The sequence below is a fragment of the Barbus barbus genome (assembly GCF_936440315.1).
Source record: "Barbus barbus genome assembly, chromosome: 26".
NCBI lineage: Eukaryota > Metazoa > Chordata > Actinopteri > Cypriniformes > Cyprinidae > Barbus > Barbus barbus.
The window spans coordinates 1659132-1676187 of NC_136754.1; the positions used below are offsets into that span (position 1 = coordinate 1659132).

Below are 17056 nucleotides of genomic sequence, written 5' to 3' on the forward strand. Positions count from 1 at the left end.
CCGCGGCAGGAAGGGTCAGAGGTGAGTCGCCTGTCTGTAGGTGAGTGTGTGAGACAGGATTACACACACATGAACCAGCAGCGCACAGAGAGAACGGCACTTGTGTGACGGGAGCATGTGTGTCTCGATGGAAGATTCTAGTTCATTGAGATGAACGTTAATAAACAATATTCGCCTGATTGAACAAGACTGCTCTTCACTGGATTGAATAAGGATTTTATGCACCCTGGAACTGTAAATGTAAACTGAAGACGCATTCTGGACATATCTGAGACTGTGAGGAGAAAGCAGAACCACTTGGAGGATGTTTTTAAATAGGAAAAACGGCACTTTACCCTTAAAGACTGAGAGAAAAGGAAGAGGACAGATTCTGTGTGAGTTTTAGATTATTTTGTATCCTGAATGGTTTTATTTGGGTTTTTTAGGACTAGGAAGAAAATGTTATTGCTCAGATGTTGCTTCTTCACAGCTCAGGAAAGTTTATAGAGATCTCAGAATATGTTCTCCTAAGTGAAAATAAGAATTAAAAGGTCTTTATAAATGTGTATAGCATATCTCAAATTATTTGGACTTGAAAGCATTTGGTTAGAAATGTTTGAGTTCATATTGAGATCTCCCCATAGGTGAAAAAAACACAATCTTCTTACAAGATTCAGAAGGAATTTCAAAAATATGAACATTTCTCCAACTCTATGACAGCTATTGGCTAGTTTTATTTCTCTTATGGAATTCTATGAGCAACATCCAAAACAAATGTGATACTTAAATGTCCTTTCTCACTGTGAAATATAGGAGAGGACAGATTCTGTAAAACAGGTATACAACTTTATGGAGTTCTCAGATGTTCTCCTGAGATTTCTTAGTAAAAATAACTAAAGAAGTAATTTAAATCTATAAATAGTGTCTGGCATCACTCAGATTATTTGGACTAGCGTCTGATGAGAAATGTTTGAGTTCATATTGAGATATCCCCATGGGCTCTCCATATTTGGATTTCTTTTATCCCAGACAGTAATTAAGAGATTAAATGAGCCGCTTTGCTGATCGCAGGTGTTTCTCTTGAGCAAAAGACCACAGCAATCTCAAGACATTCAGAAGAGATCTCAAAGGAGAAATATCTGAAACAAAGTTGATAAATGTTCTCTCCCACTGAGGCAAATGGGAGAGCACAGATTCTGTGTGAGTTTGAGTTTGAGTCCAGAATGGTCTTATTTGGGTTTTTAATACAAAAAGGAAATATTGCTCATATGTTGCTCCTCAGAGTTCTCAGATGTTCTCTTAAGATTTATTTGTAGAAATAACACACATACAAAATCATATCTACATTCTAATCATATATCAAATCTATGTAAATGTATATCATAACTCATATTCATATTGAGATCTCCCTATAGGCTCCCCAAATCTGGATTTTTTTTGTGAGCAATTAGGAGATTAAATGGACACTTTTGCCTGACTCTTGACTGTTAGATTCAAAAATCAATTTTATATCCTGAATGGTCTTATTTGAGTTTTAGGACAAAGAGGAAAATGTTACAAATGTTTCACAAATGTTGCTTTTCTATAGCTCAGGAAACTTTGTGGAGATGTTCTCTTAAGATTCCTTAGCAGAAATAAGATTAAAAGACATGAAAAAGACAGTTTAGATATAGATGTGAAATTGGACTAGGAAGCATTTAATGATAAATATTTGAGTTCATGCTGAGATCTCTGCATAGGCATTAAAATCTGGATTTTTTTTCCCAGATAATTACAAGATGCTTCATCTCAGGCGTTTCTCTTGAGAAAAACATCCCTTTAATCTCAGAAGAGATATCAAAAATATATCAAACTGTGCTCAAATCTTAATATATGAACCCAAACATACCTTATATATTTCTCATGACAGCTATTGACTCGTTTGGGTCTGTTTTTATTTCTCACAAGGAATTTTAGGAGAAACATCAGAGACAAAGTTGATTCTCAAATTAAATAATAATAATTGAGAAGCGGAAAATCTCAGAAGTTGTCTCCTAAGGGACTGAGAAATCTAATCACATTTTAAGACATTAAGATCTCTTCTGAAACTTTAAATAAGATACATATGAGATTTCTGGGGTCGTTTTCACAGGAGAAACATCTGAAGAAGAAAGGTACTTCTACAACAAATCTCTTCATTTAAGCTCATTGAATTCTCTGATGAACAATTGAGATATTAACAAAACTTCTCTCTCCGTACAGGGCAGGTGGCCCAGCAAACGATGCCGTCTCACCACAAAGAGCTTGTGCCTCAGCTGGCCTGGATGGATGTCAATAAAACCATGGAGCATACTAGGGGTCAAGTACTGGACAGAAAACCTGCAGTCGTGAGTCCAGAGGTCAGCGTGAAGCAGACGCCCTTCGAGAGAGCCGTCTATGACCTCGGACACAAGGAGAAGCTTGTCAATGACCTCACTTTCAGCAAACGGATTAGCTTTTATGAGCTTCGTGGGGAAATAGGCAATGGAAACTTCTCTCAGGTCAAACTCGGCATTCACGACCTGACCAAAGGTGAGAGACACTTTCTTTGTTCATTTAAAAGGCACCTAAAGTGCCGCTAATACCTAAAACCGCTTTCAGATTTGCTTGTGTTGTGGACGGTAACTGAACATGTGTTTATAACGTCATAGATAAATGTGTGTGTGTGTGTGTGTGTGGGGGGGGGGGGGGGGGGGGGTTAATCCAGAAGATTATAATTAATCTTCATCAGGATGTGTTCATTTCTATAAACCCCCCTGGAGACCCACGTTAATGTCCTGTATAACCCATCCTGTAACCATATGAATGTTACCTGTTCAGACACAGAAGAGAGTAAAAGGGTGGTCAAATCATTTATTTTTTTTATTCATATGTTTTATGATTTTTTTTTCAGAAGCGCATTTGTGTCAGTGTTCATTTTTTAAATAAATAAATAATTACATAAATAAATAAATAAATAAATAAAATCCATTCCATGCAATACACCTCTTCTATGATGAATGTGTTAAAAGATTCCTAATTAAAATAATTTATATTTAATTAATTTTATTTTCACTTGTTTAATCCAGTTTTATTTTATATTTATTTTATATAGATACTACTGTAGTATTTACTAATATTTTGAATCTGTTTTTGTTTTCTGTTTTAATTTTAATTTTATATATTGTATATATATAAGTGCTGCCAAAAAATTAATCACGATTAATCGCATCCAAAATAAAAGTTTTTTAATTTAATTTTTATTTAAATTTAAATTTATTATGTATATATAAATACACACACATACAGTATATATTTAGAAAATATTGACATGTATATATTTATGTTCGTATAATTTAATTTATATATAAATATATTTAATATATAAACATAACATATTTTTCTTAAATATATACATGTAAGTGTGTCTATCATTTAACAGCACTATTGTTTTTGAATGGTTTTAGTTTTAGTTTAAAATTTAGGTAACTATAATAGATTTACTCCAGATAACATTCTTACATTCTTCAGTCCTTAAATATGAAACATGCCTGACCACGCAAATTAACTTGGCACATGCAAAACTATATTTTTAAACAATCTGCCTTACTAGAACTGACCCATGTGACACTGGTGGTGCACTTTCTCCCCTTTTCTCTTGAAATCCTCTCTCTCTCTCAGAAAGGGTTGCTGTTAAGATCCTGGATAAGCTGCGTTTGGACAAGCGCTCACAGAAGTTGTTCTCGTCTGAGATACGCTGCATGGAGAGACTGTCCCACCCCAACATTGTGCGTCTGTATGAGGTGGTGGAGACGTTTCGCAGGCTTCATCTGGTGATGGAGTACGCACCTGGAGGAGAGCTGTTCTCCAGGATCGCCACCAGAGGACGCCTGTCTGATCTGGAGAGTAAACTGGTCTTCTCTCAGATACTGTCTGCTGTCAAACACATGGTGAGTGCACATGGTTCTGACTGCTGCAGAGTTTAACCTTTATAGTTTGTGTTTAAACAGTATAAACAAAATAAAAAAAAATCAACATTTATTTATTAAACATATGTTCCTAACTACAGGAAATGCAGCCACAGTCTATGGCTGTCTGTATACTAACTGTATTCTAGGGCTGCATGATGAAATGCAATAAAATAGAAATCACAATATGTCTGCAATTAAAACAAAACGTGACTACAGTTGTACAGTAAAATAATTATTTTTTACATGATTTGTCTATTTTACTCTGAAATATATTATTTTGTTTTAATATAATAAAAATGATCACATATTTTTTGAATATTTTATATATTTAATTGATATATTTAATTTAATATTTATATAATAATAATCATAATAGAATTATTGTATTTTATTACGTTACACTAGATTCCATTGCATGTTTGGCCAAACTGTGCACCCCTACCACAGCAAACCTGTTTTTTTAAAACTGCATTAAAAATCTAGAATATTTATCAGAAATATTAAAAATAAATTATTCCCCAAAACATACAGCAATGCTGCTACTATTTAATAAATAAATAGAAAAAAATAAAACATGACCAATTTTAGGAAGACCAAATGAGAATTATTCATTCAACTCTTTATATTGATTCAGCATATATTTACTGTGGTTATGGCCCTGTATGAAATTCAAATAGCAGTTTAAATATCACTGCTTAATTTAAAATTCATTAAATATATATTTTATTTAAAACACCTATTTAAAGTTTCTTCATAAAAAAGTACTTTTATATTTTTTGCAATTTTGTCATTTTTATAGAATAAAAAAATTTAATTGAGGTGTAATCATTTTTGGATTCCTTTTTAAAAACTTCATACACTTTAAATTATTTTTATATGATTTAGATACCCTTTAGCACTTTGGTGATTTCAAGGCATAAGTAAAATATATTATTAATTTTTACACGACTTGACATTTTTATAGTCATTAATTCTTTATTTATTACCAATACCAATATATCTTTACTTTTAGCACTCTGATAAAATTAGGGGTTGAATATGTGTTAAATATAACAGCTGATATGACTTCCCGTTCATTGATCAAGCTGGAAATGGAAATTCAAGGCAAGTGCACAGCATTGTTGCATATGTAGTACACAAAAGTATTGCATGCACAAAGACAATCCACATACAATCTAACAGCAGCATGTAAAAATGTTTTGCAATTTTTTTCTTTTACCTTTAGCACGACAACAACATCATCCACCGGGACTTGAAGGCTGAAAATGTCTTCTACACCACCACATACTGCATCAAAGTGGGTGACTTTGGTTTCAGCGCTGAATGCAAACCCACCGACATCCTCACCACCTTCTGCGGCTCTCCACCCTACGCCGCTCCTGAACTCTTCCGGGACAAGTGTTACATCGGACCGCCGGTGGACATCTGGGCTCTGGGCGTCCTGCTGTTCTTCATGGTGACAGCCACGTTCCCCTTTAACGGCTCGAGTCTGAGACGACTGCGCTTCTGCATCCTCCGAGGATCCTACGCCATTCCTGCGTACGTGCCTGACGTCTGTCAGTATGTGATTAAGGGCGCGTTGAGGCTGGTCCCGGCTGACCGTATATCCCTGGCGCAGATCATGTCCAGCGCGTGGTTGAGGGGAATCGAGTATCCGCAGCCGTACGCACCTTCTCCTCCCACACCTGCGCACCTGGCCGATGCGTCACGGACGCTCTCCGCCGAAGAGCGCTCGGTCAAACTCGCGCTCGAGGAGCTGGGAATCACCGAGATTCACCTCAGGAACAACGCGGTGCTGGACTCCCGAAGCCCGCTGACCGGGATCTACCGGATTCTTCTGCACCGAATCCAGAGGCGCAGATCCGTAGAGTCGGCGGGATACACGGCACTCTGTCCCGCCAACACCCGTTTCGGCAGGAGGTGCTGGTCTCACCCTACGACCATCTATAGGAAACAAGAACAGTCCGCCGTCTGTGCCATCCTATAACATAAAGAAATACAGAGACAGATGTGAATGACTAGATGGGTCTTTCTATGAAATGTGGGCCTTTTATACTTTTTTTGAGCTATTTAAATGGATAGTTCAGCCAAAAATATACATTTATCGTCATTTACTCACCTTCAAGTTGTTCCAAACCTGCACGAGTTTTAAAGATTTAAGATATTTTGAAGCATGTTAGTGACCAAACAGTTGACCGTAGCCATTGACTTCCATAGTATTTTTATTTTATTTTATTTTTTCCATACTTTTGAAGTCGCAGTAACTGTTTGGTTACCAACATTGTTCATCTTCTTTTGTGTTCAACAGAGGAAAGAAACTTGTTCAGTTGGTAACAACTTGAGGGTGAGTTGCCTAAATGATGACTGAATTTTCATTTAATGCAATTAAGTGTTCATAAAATTGTATGGCAAGCTTAATGCATTTTTAATAAGTGTTGAGATATTATAATAATAACAGCACTGATTAACAGACAGTTACGTTTTACTGTTTTATTTTGCATTACAAACCTTATGCTACAAATATTCATTTTTTAAAATAAAAATTGCATTAAAATTGTATGACTTGATAAATACATATTCCATAAATTACTTAAAATATTTCAGTTGAAATTTATGGAATTTTTCATTACTTTAAAAAGGGAAAAATACAATGTTAGGCACACAATTTCAAGTCTTTCTGTTAATACAATGCTTTTTTTAAATTAATATCTCAACTAATAAGAACATTTTTATTTATATTTCTAAAAAATAGACAAAATGCTAGCTTTAATTTTCAAATTTGTTTTCTTTAAAAGGTGCATATTTGCTATTAATTATCAGCAATATAAATCTGAAATAAAATAAAATATAAATATTAGATGAAAAGCTTAAACGTTAATAATGTTGCTTTAGCAACTGACTGAAATAAAATATATTCAAATTGAATTACTAAAACTGAAATATAAAATTGAAAGATATATGGAAATATTTTTAAAATAACAAAAGCAAATAAAAAAGACAAAAACACAATGTATCTAAAATTAAAATGAAAACTGAAAATATAAAAATAGACATTTATTCTAAATATTATTAATTTCTATCATAGCATATAAATAATACTAAAATAACAGATATTGACAGTCTATATTAAGACAAATGCTACACATTTTGTAGAATGACCCAGTTCCACCTTGTAAAAGCTATACCTATATAAATGCACTCGTTTATAGTGCTCATTTTAAAATGGTCAATTTTAAGACCATAAACAAGACATTTCATAGATGAAGTTTACACGTTCAATAAAACATTTGAAATTGTTTTGTAAAGGCTGCAGATGAATATTTAAGTCACATAAATTCTTCTCTATGGCTGTCTAATCTAATTCAAAAGAGAAGAGATGCATTTTGGATTTCTATTTGAAATGTTGTTTCCTGTGGGGATGAATGTAGAATTGGCTCTAATCATTTTCATAAAGAATTTCCATAAATGTATATATGTGCATATGTTATGTATATGTTTGTTGAATATATGTGCACATGTATATTAAAAGACAAATGTACCTTTATCTTTATATTCTTTCATACAATTATATTTTTTACTCTGTATTATTTATATATTTTTGTATCACATAGGATGTTGGTTATTTCACCATAAGAACAGAGACTATTGTTCTGTTGAGTGATCATGTGTCTGATATGTTATGTGATTGGTGAATACTACACAATCTGACTTTCCCATTCAACTGTAATTTTGAATTTGTCTCTTTGTTTGTATTGAAATAACTAATTTGCAATCATTTAGCCCTGATGAAGGCTTGTGCATCGTAATTCGTTGGCAAAATAAAACGTAATATATATTTTTTTGTTCCACTTTATGATTATCTTGACTCCTCCACTACACAAGTGTTGCTGGCATTGCTTTAAAATAACTTGGCTAGTTCTTTTAATGCACTTTGTTGATTTTGTCAAGTTGCACCAGAATCACCATATAAAATATTTAAAAAATTAGGCAGAATATTTTTCACTTTTGTGTTTATACTCTAAAAAATGCTGGGTTAAATGTAACCCAGCGCTGGGTAAAATATGGACAACCCCGGCAATTGGGTTGTTTTCAACCAACAGTTCTGGGAAGTAACCCAACCGATGGGTCTAAACAACCCAATCTGTAATATATCTGTTTCTGTTTAGTTTCCTTTCTGCCCATATTTGGTTTTTCCTGTTTTAGTTCATGACCCAGTTTTGTTAATTAGTTATATTCATCACCTGTGTTCTATTAATTACCTTGTTTCCTCGTTTGTTCCACTCCCTTTATAAGTCCTCAGTTCTCCCTCTGTGTTTGTCGGATCTTAAGTTGTAAATGGTTTGATGTGTGTTGATGCTATTAAATTTACCTTTTTGTTATCCTTTGTGTGGGCGCCGATTACTACAACCACCGACCGTGACAGAAGATCCGACCGCAAAAGAAAACGAGATCACCGCTCGGGATGATCGAGCTGGTTCCCGTAGTTTGCGGGGGTTCACGCCGCCGTTCGCGGCTCGCCCCTGCTCGTGCTGCGTGGGATGTCAGGCTGCCTGGCGCGGCTTACGGAGGCCACCCGTTTTGGGGAGAACGGGTCGCCATTCGCCGCTCGCCCTTACCCCCCGCCCAAGAGAAATTCGCTCCGCCTGAGACGGCGATGAATGTTCCGCCCGCGGCGAAGAGGATTCCGCCGCGAAGGGCGATGAACGTTGCGCCGTCCGCGACGAAGAGGATTCCGCCGTACACGGCGATGAATGTTCCGCCCACGGCGAGGAGGATTCCGCTGCAAGGGGCGATGAACGTTGCGCCGTCCGCGCTGGAGAGGACCCCGCCGCCTATAACGGTTCACCCTGAACCACCGAGGAAGGAAAAGCAGGTGCCGGTAGGGATTTTAATTGAGTTTGAGGGCATGACGCGCCCTCCAGTGCCAGCTCCTCGCCAGTGCCTTCCTGTGCCTGCTCCTCGTCTGAGCCCACCAATTCCGGCACCTCGCAAGTGCCCACCTGAGTTCCCGCTGGTCCCGTCCAGCCGTCCTGAGTTCCCGCTGGTCCCGTCCAGCCGTCCTGAGTTCCCGCTGGTCCCGTCCAGCCGTCCTGAGTTCCCGCTGGTCCCGTCCAGCCGTCCTGAGTTCCCGCTGGTCCCGTCCAGCCCACCTGAGTTCCCGCTGGTCCCGTCCAGCCCACCTGAGTTCCCGCTGGTCCCGTCCAGCCCACCTGAGTTCCCGCTGGTCCCGTCCAGCCCACCTGAGTTCCCGCTGGTCCCGTCCAGCCCACCTGAGTTCCCGCTGGTCCCGTCCAGCCCACCTGAGTTCCCGCTGGTCCCGTCCAGCCCCGCGCCTCCAGAGCGCCCTCTAATGTCCGCGCTACAAGAGCGCCCCTTTGAATCCGCGCTGCAAGAGCGCCCTCAAGTGTCCGCGCTGCAAGAGCGCCCTCAAGTGTCCGCGCTGCAAGAGCGCCCTCAAGTGTCCGCGCTGCAAGAGCGCCCTCAAGTGTCCGCGCTGCAAGAGCGCCCTCAAGTGTCCGCGCTGCAAGAGCGCCCTCAAGAGTCCGCGCTGCAAGAGCGCCCTCCTGCGTCTCCGCTGGTCCCGTCCAGCTCTCCCTCGTCTCCGCTGGTTCTATCCAGCTTCGCGCCTCCCGTGCGCCCTCAAGTGTCTGCGCTGCAAGAGCGCCCTCAAGTGTCTGCGCTGCAAGAGCGCCCTCAAGTGTCTGCGCTGCAAGAGCGCCCTCAGGAGTCCGCGCTGCAAGAGCGCCCTCCTGCATCTACGCTGGTCCCGTCCAGCGCTCCTTCGTCTCCGCTGGTTCTATCCAGCTCCGCGCCTCCCGTGCGCCCTCAAGTGCCCGCTCCTCCAGAGCGCCCTCAAGTGCCCGCTCCTCCAGAGCGCCCTCAAGTGCCCGCTCCTCCAGAGCGCCCTCTAGTGCCCGCTCCTCCAGAGCGCCCCCAGGAGTCCGCCCCTCCAGAGCGCCCCCAAGAGTCCGTTCCTCCAGAGCGCCCTCAAGAACCCTCTCCTCCAATGTGGCCCCCAGAGGGGAACTTTCCCAAAGAAATTTTGGGGGGGGGCCATATAGTCTCAGTCTGTGTGGCCAGGCCAAGGGCCAAGGCCACGGAGCACCCCGATCCGCCAAGGCCGCCCGAGGACCCCGATCCGCCAAGGCCGCCCGAGGACCCCGATCCGCCAAGGCCGCCCGAGGACCCCGATCCGCCAAGGCCGCCCGAGGACCCCGATCCGCCAAGGCCGCCCGAGGACCCCGATCCGCCAAGGCCGCCCGAGGACCCCGATCCGCCAAGGCCGCCCGAGGACCCCGATCCGCCAAGGCCGCCCGAGGACCCCGATCCGCCAAGGCCGCCCGAGGACCCCGATCCGCCAAGGCCACCCGAGGACCCAGATCCATCATGGCCTCCCGAGGACCCCGATCCACCATGGCCGTCCGAGGATCCCGATCCGCCAAGACCGCCCGAGGCTCCGGATCCGCCATGGTCTCCCGAATCTCCAGTCCTGCCATGGCCTCCCAAGGCTCCAGATCCGCCATGGCCTCCCGAATCTCCAGGCCTGCCATGGCCTCCCAAGGCTCCGGATCCGCCATGGTCTCCCGAATCTCCAGTCCTGCCATGGCCTCCCAAGGCTCCGGATCCGCCATGGTCTCCCGAATCCCCAGTCCTGCCATGGCCTCCCAAGGCTCCAGATCCGCCATGGCCTCCCGAATCTCCAGTCCTGCCATGGTCTCCCAAGGCTCCTGATCCGTCCTGGAGGCTCCCCTGTCCTATCCTGGTCCTGCTCCAGCCTCCAGGACGCCCGCCCCCCCTCCCCGATGTTACTGTTACGGTGCGGGACGCACCTTCCGGGAGGGGGAGATACTGTAATATATCTGTTTCTGTTTAGTTTCCTTTCTGCCCATATTTGGTTTTTCCTGTTTTAGTTCATGACCCAGTTTTGTTAATTAGTTATATTCATCACCTGTGTTCTATTAATTACCTTGTTTCCTCGTTTGTTCCACTCCCTTTATAAGTCCTCAGTTCTCCCTCTGTGTTTGTCGGATCTTAAGTTGTAAATGGTTTGATGTGTGTTGATGCTATTAAATTTACCTTTTTGTTATCCTTTGTGTGGGCGCCGATTACTACAACCACCGACCGTGACACAATCGGGTTCGTCCATATTTTATCCAGCGCTGGGTTGTATTTAACCCAGTATTTTTAGAGTGTAAGTAAATAAGTATAAAGTATTAAGAAGCATACCTCCTTCATTAAGTTTCTTACACATTCTGAAGTTTAGTGCTTAGAGTTTAAGGTTTGTTCAGATCACTCCGCTATGACGTAATACACTTGAAATATTGGACTAATTTTATCATACTTTTTTATTTTTGTGTGTGTGTTTTGGAGATATTCTTGACAGTTACAATGACAGTGTAACTTAGTCATCAGAGGATATAAACAGTACATGCTTTATCACATGCAATGTCAGACATTTAATACAATGTCCCTGTGAAAGCGTTTATGACAGAGAAACATCTTGTCACTTAAGAGATCATATCACTGAACACAGGAGTTTAAATAAAAAGAAGATGTAACAAAACCAGCAGCTAAACCTGTCAAAGCATGCCATCATCCTGCCCCTTTTTTTATAGTATTGAGCACATAAAATTCATTTAGGCAGAGGTGACATTTTTTTATTTTTTTTACTTTTGTTTTTATGAAAAATATATTTTTCATAAAAAAAGAGTTCGCCTCTCCATATTTCTCTAATAATGATTGCTGTTTAGATATGACCTTGGACCACAAAACCAGTCATAAGGGTCAGTTTTTCGAAATTAAGATTTATACATAATCTGAAAGCTGAATAAATAAGCTTTCCATTGATGTATGGTTTGTTAGGATCGGATAATATTTGGACAAGATACAACTATTTGATCATCTGGAATCTGAGGGTGCAAAAAAATCAAAATACTCGTACGCCTTTAAAGCTGTCTAAATGAAGTCCTTAGTAATGCATACTACTAATCAAAAATTATGTTTTGATATATTTATGGTGGGAAATTTAGAAAATATCTTCATGGAACATGATCTTTACTTAATATCCTAATGATTTTTGGCTATTGCCTGTGCTACTTAAGACTGGTTTTGTGGTCCAGGGTCACATATATATATACTGTGTGTGTATGTGTGCCCAGTAAATGATTGGCATGGAGCATCAAATATTTTTTTTGCTGTAATGAAGATTACTTGGTTGAACATTTTGTTAAACAAAGTGTCAAAATATCTTCAAGTTCATCTGTTTAGGGCAAGACGTTCTGACCAGTGGCAACATGCAAAGCCGTCTTCAATGAAAATGAAGTATTTGAATATCAAAATTTTTCGTACCTTGCCATCACAGAAATCAGCATATGTTTTTGTGTTTGTCATGCCGGTGGGCAAAATCATGTAATGCTACAATGTTCTTTACGTAAACAAATACACATTTTAGACCTGAACTTTTAGAGAAAATAGCATTATATTATGGTGCAGACCGAACCTCCTCATCTCATTCTGATGCTCATTCTGAAGTTTAAATGTTAAAAGGAATGTCATTTAGTGAGGGGGGGACCAATTAAACTATGTGGATTTAAACGTGGTAAAAGGAATTGATCAGGGTATGCGAGGGACAGGATTTGTTAGACTAATTGGCTGAAGGTCAGGTCCAGAATGCAGCTTATTTTGTTCTGGCCAAGAACTTTTAAGGGTGTGTTTATTGGAAATGGACAGAAGAGAGTGGGGAGTGTTGAAAAAAGTTTAGCCAATTAGGATCTAGATAAAGGGTTAAAAGCACTCCTTTTCATGTCCACCACACTCCTAGCAGCTGGAAGTCTCCAAAGGATTTACAGGACAAAAATTAATTTGAGGTAAACAATTATCACATCTATTTGTGATCATGTTAATAGTTGTTAATTGTCAGTTAGTCATCTGAATCTTGAATGTGAAATAGAAAAAGCTTACTCGTTTGGTCATTTCTTTCTCAAATCCAGCAGAGAGGATCTGTGTGAGCGGTCATGGACGGGAGTCTGTTTGCGCTGCTTCTGTTGTCAGGTTGGTTTGGTCATTTGTAATCTGTATTGATGATGATGATGTGCTCATGTTTAGATGATTTAACGTCTTAATGTGAACAGGGCTCTTCTGGAGCAGTTCTGCTCTTTCTCGTAAGTACCACTATATAAATGTGAGCATGTCGTGGCCAGAGGCTCAGAGTTACTGCAGAGAGAGATTCACTGATCTGGCAACTGTAGACAGCATGGCTGATGTGAACAGCCTGGTAAATATAGTGGATGCTGGATACAATGGAGCAGTGTGGATTGGACTGAAGAAGGGGACACAGAAACGCTGGGCTTGGTCTAACGGAGATGCATTCGGACAGTACAGTAACTGGCTCAGTGGTGAACCACAGAGTACAAACAACTGTGCTATGCTTGGAGTTATTACATGGAGGAGTTTCGCATGCTCACATGCCACTTGCTTTTCATGTTACAATGGTTAGTTGAGAGTTTATGTGAATAAATATATTGTTTAGCTGAAAATAAAGTTGAGATCTGATTGTAATTTTTCCACTTCTTGATAGAAAGCACTGGACACCTCAGGATAGCATTGTGGTTGAATTGGAGTGAAGCTCAAAGCTACTGCAGAAAGTATCACACAGATCTGTCCACCATGCACACCAAAGAGGAGTCGTCTAAAGTACATAGTCTTGTTCTATATCCAGAGACGATATGGTTTGGTCTGTTCCAGGACTCTTGGGAATGGTCTGACAAATGGAGCCGCTTCTTCAGATACTGGGCAGCAGGTCAGCCATCCCAGAGTGAAGGATCTGGTGCCTGTGTTGGCATGTCAAGAATCAATTCTGGGAAATGGGCTCAATACAGCTGTGATAAACAGCAGCCTTTTATCTGCCATGGAGGTGAGTTTCTCCACAGAAACAGATGATTCAAATGAAGGGTTTGTTGATCACTCTTGTAACAGTTTTCATGTATTTTATATGTTGAGGATAACTTTAGCTCTGTATTTCTCTAGATGAAAATTTTAGAAAACAGATTGTCAGACTGAAATTGTCCTGTAATGGAAAATGCGCAGTGAATGATCGTTCACTACAGACGGCCATTCTGAATGAGGTTTGTATCTGCTTTTAACACTGTCTGTAGTGTCATTGTCAAATTCTGGTGCAGAGTATGTACTGGGTTTTAGGAAAACAATAATGTCTTCAAATACATTACATTACAGCTAGCCAGCACTATTGTTGCAAATTGAGCTTAATGTTGATATGTAGCCTGTAAGCATGACATGATTTTTCATTATTTTATAAAATATTTATTTTTTGCTGGTCTTCCAGATAAGTGAAAAGCTGAAGAGCATGGGGCTGGGAAATGACAGCAAAGTAAGCTGGAGAAAGGGTGAAGGTGAAGAGGTGTTTCATGAAGAGATCAACCGTACGGCCAATTCTAATAATAAATGTAGCGGACCGTAATCTTCAGTGTAAATCTTTTAAAGTAAACTTTAAAAAAGACTTAAAGAATATAAAGTTAGGTTTGAACTATATTGTTTAGAGGAAATGGGAAATAGTAGTGACTCCTCATAATTTAAAAATCATGAATGGTCATATTATGTAAGTTTTAGATCAGTAATAATGAATCTAACTTAACTTTAACACAGTTGCATTCTTACAATGACAAACGTTTCTTTGACTAAATGTACCATTTAATGCTCTTTTAAATGTTTTTTTTTCTTTCTAAAATCATTGAAAGTATAAATAGGACCTTTGAGATATGTAACCCAGTGATTATCTGTATTTGATATGTACTGTAATAACATTCTAATAATAAAGTTTCACGGGAATTAGCATATTAGTCCCATTTTCATGATTGATATATACAATGATGTGCATGCAGTACATTTTATGCTTTTGATTATGTCCAAAAGTATTTGAGGGAAATCAAATTTGCATTGTAAAATCAGGAGGACTAAAGGATCGGACTTGATTTCATTATGGAGGGAGCACTTTTCACATTTAGACTAACTACTATGCAATAATAGCGAATGTATGGGGGAAAGTGTTTATTCTGATTCTGCCCAATAAATTACTAGCACGGAGCATGCAATTATTTTAGATTTACTGAAGGTTAGATTATTCAGTGCCAAAATATCTTCTATATCAACATGAGCATGTAAGATGTTCTGCCCAGTGACAACATGCAAAAATGTCTTCAATGAAAATGAGTTCTTTGAATATCAAAATGAATCGCGTCTTGTGATAAAAACATTTGCATATCATTTTATTATGTTATGCCTACATGTGGGCAAAAGCTTTAAAATGCAACAATGTTCTTTTGGTAAACAAATAAATAAATACATTTTAGTTTGCTCTCCTGTTTCACCAGGAGAGCATACATACGGTGAGCTTGGTGTCTGGTGATGAGTTTTTGGCTCAAGGTCTGCATATAAAGTCACACCAGAGGTGTTCAGCTGGGGTCAGGACTTGGCTTTCTGCAGACCAGTCAAGTTCTTCCACACTGACTCAATCAATCATGTCTTTCTGAACCGTGTCTTATACACAGAGACACTGTCATGTTAGAATAGAAAAGGGTCCTGTCCAAACTGTTGCTATAAAACTAGAAGCACACAATTCCCTAGAATATCATTATATGCTTCAACATTAAGATTTGTACTCATGGAAATTACTAAAGTAGTCAAACCTGTATCTTCCAGATGAGCTTTTGGGCACAAGATGTTGTGATCAGTGTAACAACGTGCTGAAACAGCAATGAAAATAAGCTATTTGAATAACAAAGTTACTCATGTCTTGTTATCACAAAAACCAGCATATGATTCATATGCATACGGATATATTTCTTACAAAAACACATCGATTCGCTACAGGATGTCTTTATTCACCCCCTGGAGGCATTTGAGGCACTTTTTTATGGATGGATGCATTTTATTGGACTTCTTTTGGACAGTTGAACACCACCCGCCTACTGCAATTTTAAAGCTTGGAATTAAGAGCAAGGACAATTTTTCATATAACTTACATTTTTTTAATATTATAACTTTAATATAAATTAGTGCTGTTAAATGATCAATCGCGATTAATTGCATCCACAATAAAAGTTTTTGTTTACTTTATATATGTATGTGCACTGTGTATGTTTATTATGTATATATAAATACACACACATACAGTATATATTTTGAAAATATTTTATACATTTATATATTCATATTCTTATATTTTATATTATATATAAATATATTTAATAAACATTACATGTTTTTCTTAAATATATATATATACACATGGATGTGTTTGTATTTATATTTACATAATAAATATAAACAGCACACACACGCATATGTAAACAAACGTTTATTATGGATGCGATTAATCATGATTAATGGTTTGACAGCACTAATATAAATTGGATTTGTCTGAAAGAAGAAAGTCATATACTCCTAGGATACCTTGAGGGTGAGTAACTCATGGGCTAATTTTCATTTTGAGGTGTACTAACCCTTTAAACCCACCCTGATTTACATGAAACTCTAAATGCAAAATTTGGAAAAGCAAGCGCAGATCATGGAAACGAGAGCAAAGGGGAAAACGGCATAACAGCATACAAAAAAATGCATTTTTTATTCTAAGAACATGGATATTTTGAACAAGCTGTTTGCACTTTTAGAAGGGCGAGAGCAAATCATTACCAACAGAAATACAAAAACAAACTACCAAATTACTAATTCAGCGGATCAAGGTTCATTGCCTGTAATTTGGATTGTAATGCATCGACCTGTAATGCAACGACCTTTGGGAACTGTCATCTCCACTCTCCAGAGAGCCACGTATAGGGCTTGCTGCACCGGGCACACAGACTAGGTTTACATGGACTTCAGTAATCTAATTATTTACCTTATTCTAAATAAGACACTATTATGATTAAGGTGTTTACATGAGTTGCTTTCCTTTCTGTTTACATGCCTTTCATGTTCCTGTTTTACATGTTATAGATCGATTAATGGCACACATCATCAAGTTCCCCCTCCAGAATTTCACATATAAACATACAGTTTGTCTTCGTTATGATGCCATATACAGTTTTGGTTGT

The 17056-nt window shown here is 39.3% G+C and overlaps 2 protein-coding genes across 2 annotated transcripts; both read left to right on the forward strand.

The window, feature by feature from the left end:
• Positions 1-63: 63 nt before the first annotated feature.
• LOC306846717 (serine/threonine-protein kinase NIM1-like) lies at positions 64-6919 on the forward strand. Its single transcript, XM_079380295.1, has 4 exons — positions 64-374; positions 2221-2529; positions 3658-3926; positions 5173-6919. The coding sequence occupies exons 1-4, from the start codon at positions 305-307 to the stop codon at positions 5932-5934; spliced, it is 1410 nt and encodes a 469-aa protein (XP_079236421.1). The 5' UTR covers positions 64-304; the 3' UTR covers positions 5935-6919.
• Positions 6920-12760: 5841 nt separating this feature from the next.
• LOC306845863 (macrophage mannose receptor 1-like) lies at positions 12761-15352 on the forward strand. Its single transcript, XM_079378852.1, has 6 exons — positions 12761-12814; positions 12938-12998; positions 13079-13438; positions 13525-13860; positions 13974-14071; positions 14290-15352. The coding sequence occupies exons 2-6, from the start codon at positions 12962-12964 to the stop codon at positions 14422-14424; spliced, it is 966 nt and encodes a 321-aa protein (XP_079234978.1). The 5' UTR covers positions 12761-12814; positions 12938-12961; the 3' UTR covers positions 14425-15352.
• Positions 15353-17056: the final 1704 nt, after the last annotated feature.

Excerpts from the sequence above, each read along its gene's own strand:
- LOC306846717 (XM_079380295.1), top strand. The coding sequence starts at position 305 with ATGTTTTTAAATAGGAAAAACGGCACTTTACCCTTAAAGACTGAGAGA. Across the intron at positions 375-2,220 it reads AGGAAGAGGACAGATTCTGT|GGCAGGTGGCCCAGCAAACG; the intron begins GTGAGTTTTAGA and ends CTCTCCGTACAG. Across the intron at positions 2,530-3,657 it reads CATTCACGACCTGACCAAAG|AAAGGGTTGCTGTTAAGATC; the intron begins GTGAGAGACACT and ends TCTCTCTCTCAG.
- LOC306845863 (XM_079378852.1), top strand. The coding sequence starts at position 12,962 with ATGGACGGGAGTCTGTTTGCGCTGCTTCTGTTGTCAG. Across the intron at positions 13,439-13,524 it reads TTGCTTTTCATGTTACAATG|AAAGCACTGGACACCTCAGG; the intron begins GTTAGTTGAGAG and ends ACTTCTTGATAG. Across the intron at positions 14,072-14,289 it reads AGACGGCCATTCTGAATGAG|ATAAGTGAAAAGCTGAAGAG; the intron begins GTTTGTATCTGC and ends CTGGTCTTCCAG.